Source organism: Phoxinus phoxinus, assembly GCF_949152265.1.
Source record: "Phoxinus phoxinus genome assembly, chromosome: 25".
Taxonomy (NCBI): domain Eukaryota; kingdom Metazoa; phylum Chordata; class Actinopteri; order Cypriniformes; family Leuciscidae; genus Phoxinus; species Phoxinus phoxinus.
The window spans coordinates 9649143-9655834 of record NC_136900.1 but is presented as its reverse complement, the minus strand read 5'-3'; the positions used below and the strand labels follow the sequence as shown (position 1 = coordinate 9655834).

General features: G+C 35.6%; 1 protein-coding gene across 1 annotated transcript; it reads right to left on the bottom strand.

Annotated features, from left to right (window-relative positions):
- Positions 1-498: 498 nt before the first annotated feature.
- LOC306993931 (N-acylneuraminate cytidylyltransferase B-like) lies at positions 499-5925 on the bottom strand (the record flags this gene model as incomplete). The annotated part of the gene is made up of 8 exons (XM_079604147.1): positions 5268-5925; positions 4843-4985; positions 3305-3460; positions 3032-3165; positions 2038-2132; positions 1793-1964; positions 1132-1297; positions 499-704 (listed from the first exon to the last, which is right to left on the bottom strand). Exons 1-8 carry the CDS (start codon positions 5483-5485, stop codon positions 499-501), a joined length of 1290 nt encoding a protein of 429 aa, XP_079460273.1. The 5' UTR covers positions 5486-5925.
- Positions 5926-6692: the final 767 nt, after the last annotated feature.

Below are 6692 nucleotides of genomic sequence, written 5' to 3'. Positions count from 1 at the left end.
ACAACAATTTGTGAAGGCTGACTTTATAGTCTTTGAGCCTGATCATGTCCTGCATAATGAGTTTGTGTTATAACCATCAAACCGGAAGTACAGGGTTCCAAGATTCAACAGAGGGAGGCTGAATAACATAAAAATAATCACACCTTAAACATTATTGAATAATTTTAGCGGTGTGGTCTGACTAGCAAAAATGTAACAAGGCAATGGAAAACTAGTGCACAACACTGTCCTTGATGACACTGAAATGAGGACATTTACACAGCATATTAAACATTAATATCAAAGGATTGGGAATATATATAAATGAACATTGCGTTTGATTTTGAAGGAACAAGTAAATATAGAGAGAGATCAAGTAAAAAGATAAAGTAGAACACAGCAGTTTTATTGCTCACAGACGCACAGTTTTATTCATGTTTTATTCATTCAAATTACATCCAATGTAATGTAATAACAGCAACACAAACGGACTGTTTAAAATAGAAACTGGAATGCTCTCTAAAAATTATCCCTGTCAATGTGATCTTGTGACATGCTCTTTTTCTTCAGCGTCAGAATGTACTCGGCAAACTCGCGAACGGCTCCGTGGCCGGCGGGTCTCTGGCAGGTGTATTTCGCTGCGATGAGATCTGCCACAGGTGCGTCACATGGGACGCCATTCAGCCCCACCTGAGACAGGATCTCTACGTCTTCAGCTTCTGAACCTGTGAGGGAAAACATCAAAGCTCAATAAAAAAAAAAGGTTTATTTTGCATGTGGTTCCAGGTTCTGTTGACATAATAATCATTACATCAACTTAATGCATTTTTTTTTTTTTTAAGATTACGAGGGCACATGAATTAAAAAAAATAATGATGTGCACGGACAAATCATCTATAATAAACACTGCAATATTCAATAAAAAATACGAATTTTAAAGATTTCATGATAACTTTGATGAATTTTGTAACAGATACTGTTACTGAACTGAATCAACATTGAACTGAGCTGAATAATCACACTATTATTTCGTTTATTACTGTGACGCTGCTTTGAAAGAATCTGTATTGCATATAAAGTGCTATGTAAATAAATGTCACTTGACATGCTTAAAACTGGTTTAGCTGGATGTTTAACACTCTCGTCTCTCACCCATGAAGGCCACTTCATCCCAGCGCAGTTTCTTCTCTTTCATCAGCCGCTCCACATCAAGCCCTTTCTGCTCCTTTCCAATCCTGAGGCCACATCCGACCCGCTGGGACACTTTCTCCAGGAGACCCCTGGACAGCGGCTCGTTCACGTTGGATATGAGGATCACCTGATCAAAGTTATGAAACATGAAATCAAAATGATCACGGTTTACTTTCTTAATACATGTTCTTCTGCTCTTAATGTTGGATGCTATTGACAATAACAGATGTATGAATAAATAAAATGGATTGTAAATGGCCAGATGTTGTTATAAACTATTTTTTTACTGGTAAAATGTACTTTTCTTTCTTTTTTTAATAGTGTATAGGTATCCCATTTATGCATATCCTTTAATTTGCATACAAATCACTCGTAAAAATAGGTGGATGGAAACACAGCTTTTATAAATTCTAAGATTATTATTATTATTTTTACATCCAAGTCTTTTGTATTTATTTGTAAAATGACACTTAAAATGTCATGCTATATCTTTTACAGTTTTTTACATTAATCAATGATCAGGTGTTTACCATAGTATTTTTTTACAGTATTTTACTGTTAAATTATTATTTTTTGTAAAGGTACTAAGCCCCATAATTTGTCCCAGCCTACACAACTGTACCTCTATATGTTCTCTCTTTAGCATCTGTATGCCTGCCACGTCTCGAGCATTGATGACCACTAGATCCTCTCCAGAAACCGACATGGATATCTGACCGTTGGTCAAACAGCCAGACACTTTACACAGAAACAGCCTGACCGCCGCTTTCTCCTCTCGGCCGAAGTAGCCAAACCTGCAGAAAAGGGCAGCGTTTCTATCAGCATTATTGTGTTTTGTCACAAACAGAGTTTGATGAAATACTCCACCTCAGAACTCTCTGCTCAGCGACAGGCCAGTCGATGTCCACGTCGATATCAACGCTGTGCTCAGGCAGCATCTCATAGTAAGCGATCTTGCCCAGCTAAAACACACAGAACAGATCAAAATATCTGACGCAGAGCGTTTGAGGTCATGAGCTCTCATGGAGACGTTTCACACATGCACTCAAAAATATATATTTTTTGCCTGAATTTGTTTTTATGAGTTGGGGCTACATAGATTTTTGAGATGGAAATCCTGCCCTCAGTTCATTTGAGTTCGTCCAATGAGTTGTTTTTTTAGTGTGGGAAACTCACGAAAAATTTTGAATTCTCAATTTACAACATGTTTTGCATTTAGTTCACTTTGTTTTTCTCCCATAAAAGCTGAGTATTTATTAACATCTTGACATTTGAATTTTAGTTTAGTTTGTTTCACAAATGAAGGACTGGTTGTGAAATCAGTGAGTATTCAATCTTTTTCTAAAATGGTTTCAAAATCATCTCAAAATACTTACCTCAGTTTAATAAATTATTATAATGTTCTAAAATTAATAATTTGTAAAAAAAAAAAATATCTTTGATCTTTGATCAAAAATCTTTGCAAACATTTAAACATTGTAACGTGAACATTGGAAATCACAGTGACAAAAAATCAATCAATAGACAAGCGTTTTTCACAAATTGTTTATATTATTCATTGTTTATCTTGATTAGTTTTTTTCCCATTTGGACTCGTTAACCTCAGGGAAAATATATAAAAATAAATAAATAACTGTAAATGTCATAAGTGGTATACCAGGGGAAAGGGGAAAAGGGGCTTTTTGAGAACTTGAAAAAATAAATAAATTTGTACAACAATATAGAGTCAGATTTTTTATATTATAATTATTGTAATATTTTTATTACATAACTGTTGTGTTATAAAATTATGCCTTTTATAAAAAATCTTGTCCATGATGACTGAGAGAGAAGGTTTGTCACCATATTTTGATAACTGCACCTGTTTGAGGCCGTTTTCCAGGTCTTTTCTCTTATAAAAGTAGAAAGAGCCATTCTCATAGAGTTCCCCAGGCCAGTCTTGCCGTCGAGGTCTGTGCGCCACATCGATGTTCAGAGAAGTCGTATTCTTACCCTCTAGTTACAACGAAAGGCAGAAAAGTAAAATGTGTAAACTTCAGATGTAGTTCCTGCTTTTCTAGACTTTCACCAAACACAAAAGAATCTGCAATCCTTTCCTTATGGGGGTTTGTGAGATGTTTTCGTGAGACTGTACCGTTCTCGTTCACCTCCTCCCACCGAAACTGGTGTCTGCGCACCACTGAAAACACACAGTCACACCCCCGTCCCGTGATCATCTGTAGGGCTTCTCTGATATGATGAGGGTGCAGACATGGAGACGTGGCCTGAATATGACAGACGATGTCCACCTCTAAACCACAGCCACAAATGACAAATAATAATAAAGATGGAGGCCTTTCTGGGCCGTAAATTGTAATTGCTCTATATTTCAGCTTTCCCTCTTTAAGTTACACAAATTCATGATGCTTATGAAATATCTCATAATTTCAACAATATGTTTCTTTATTAAATATAATTTTCTCTGCAAATTATAATTCATACTTTTTGCTTCCTAAAAATATTTAAAAGGAAATTTAATTAAAATTAAAAAATTAAAAAAAAATTTACTAAAGCATTTTAATATTATTTTTCTGTTAAAATGACAAACACTATGAATTTCACACGCACACTGAAGCGCACGCACAAACACTAATCAAAAGGTCAAGTTTGAAAGGTTTCTAGTGTAGGCACATTTTTCGTTTTGTTGTCAACATTTGAATAACTTAGATCTGACAGATAAGTCAGATAGATCTGTAAGTCATCCATAACTGTGACGTGCAAAATGTGCCTAAACTAGAAAGACCAAAAAAATACATTTCGAAAGGTTTCCAGTTTAGGCACATTTTTCTTGTTCGGGGGGGTTGCAAAGATGAAAGCAAAGATGTACATCTTCATTAAAACCTATAAGTTAAATGAGTGAAATCATTCAATTTGAGTTCAAAGTGTTTCTTAATCTTCCATTAAAATTGGGGAATTTTAAAGATTTAACAATATGTAAAGAGTAGTTTTACCTTTCAGACAAATCTCTTTTACTGGGATTCTGCTTTGACTGCCACTGGTTGTTCAATAATTATCAACTAAATTGTCAAAATAAAATGTTCAATAAAAGAGTTGATTTAGTATTTTACATTAATTACATTACATTACTTTACATTACATTAAGAGACTTTGCCCTGAGGATGGTCGTTTGACCGAAAGCTTGGTGATTAAATTTGCTTTAAGGATCTAAGTGTGCAGACAGTTTATTTATTTATTTTTTGAGATTTTCAGTCTTGTTTGTCTGGCACCTTGGTGATCGTGAGTGCGGTGTAATGGTGCGTTCACACCGGACGCGAATAGCGCGTCAGGCGCGAGTCATTTCAATGTTAAGTCAATGCAAAGACGCGTTACGCGCGTAAAACGCGTGTAACGCGTCTTTGCATTGACTTAACATTGAAATCACTCGCGCCTGACGCGCTATTCGCGTCCGGTGTGTGGGTGCAGTAACTCCTTCAAAACATTAATGAGACTTTAAAAAATATATAGGCTTTATATATTAATAATAACGAAATAACATTCGTGGTATAGCCTAGGCTATATACGCACTTTCATGAGATCGCGTTGCCATTTTACAGCATTTCTAACACTCATATGTCAGCAAGATAATTTGCAGGCATCAAATGAAAGTAAGATGATGCTGAAGGTCTGTCTCACCGGGTCTCAGTCGGATGAACTCCTGGATGGTCTCCAGAGAGCTGGAACAATCGTTGGAAACTTCAGGACTGCGACGATGAACTTTCGCACCCCAGACTTTTGCGACACGCTCAATTTCATCGTGATCTGTGGAAACCCACACACTGACACACAACATCACTCATTAAAAAAAAATAATAATAACTCAATACTTACAAAAGACAAATTAAGACTAAAAGCCTATTTTAATCTTAGTTAAAAACAAGACTAAACCGACGTAGGTAGAACAAGCGTAAATAAACGTGCCTATTTAATTTATTTCCCAGTTTAATTAGGTTTAATACAAAATAAAGAAAAGTATTATAATGTAACAACAACAAAAATAAAAAATAAACATATTAAAGCCATAATATTAAAATAGTTAAGTAAAGCTGAAATGTAGTTGCCTGTCAACGACTCCAGAGTCCAAGACAGCTCTCAGAACCCATCCGATGAGAGGAACACCGGCCAGATTCTTGATGTTCTTCAGAGGGATTCCTTTACTGCCACCCCGGGCCAGAATCAGAGCCGCCCGGTGAGGGAGTCTAGAGGACGGGGAACCGACACCCGAACTCACCTGAGCCTGAGCCTGAGCCTGAGCCTGTGCGAACCTGTGGCTCTCCATCGCGCTGAGACGCAGAACTGAGGCGTGAGATTCACGGGATGCAGATTGATTGGCAATAGCCTAATAATAATTTTATATATTCACTAGATTATTAGTTTGAAAGATTTAAACCATATGTTTATGCATATGCTGTGTCGGGCTTCCTCTCTGACAAATAGATCGTCTTTAATTGTCTGCCCAGATAGGCTATATTCATCACTCAGCAGCGCGACCGGTGAAACTTTCACATCTCTTGTATCACTCCGCGATCTCTAACTGTTTTAAAGCGGAGACGTTACAATTGTTTGGTTAACCTTTTTTTACAGTCTATGGTTACAACATGTCTTGTGTTTTAAAACCGTCACAGACAGTGAACATACAACTGATAGATGTATAGAAGTTGAAGAGTATCCAGATAAAGCAAGAAAACAAAAGACATCGCCAGGAAGAAAAACAAACCTGTAGCCTGTGACAAAGAGTGGAATGTGACTGTGAGCGAACTTAAAATATAAGACAAGTAACTTAAATAGTTTAATAATCAACATTGTTACTAAATCTATTTTAATTTCTTAGTTAATTAATTAATAATAATAATATAAACTAATATTGTAATTGTTGCAACTTTGTAATGGACTATTTTTCTTAGCGGAAGCTTTAAGATAATAACGCCTGACACATAATAGTCAGAAATGAACAGTTCGTTGAATATTTAAAAATCTTTTAAAAAACGTATCCATTCTTTTTTTCTTTTTTTTTTTAAGTAGGCCTAGACTATGCCTATCATATTGATGATTCGCTAGCCTACACAGCCCGTATAGGATAGTGAGAATATGAAGCTAGAATAACTCGAATAACATATTTTTAATTCAGACGCCCAAACTAAGCAAAAAAAAATAATGTGGTGCAGCCGTTGTTATCGAAATGGCCAAAACCCAATATGAAATTTTGATCTGTCTACCCATCTATATATAGGCCTATATATAGGCTATATATCTATATATATATATTTTTTTTTAAATATTTTTTTATTGCACTTCAAACAAAACAAAGTCAATGTACAGTCAGAATTGCAATATATCCAAAATAGAGAAAACAAAAACAAGCAAACAGAAAAAACAAAAAACAGGCAGCCAGGGGGGAGGCTAAACATTATATAAAAATATCAAAGGATTCACAAACCGAAATAGTTTTAATTGCCTTCTTATTGTGGGAATGAAAGATAGTTTTG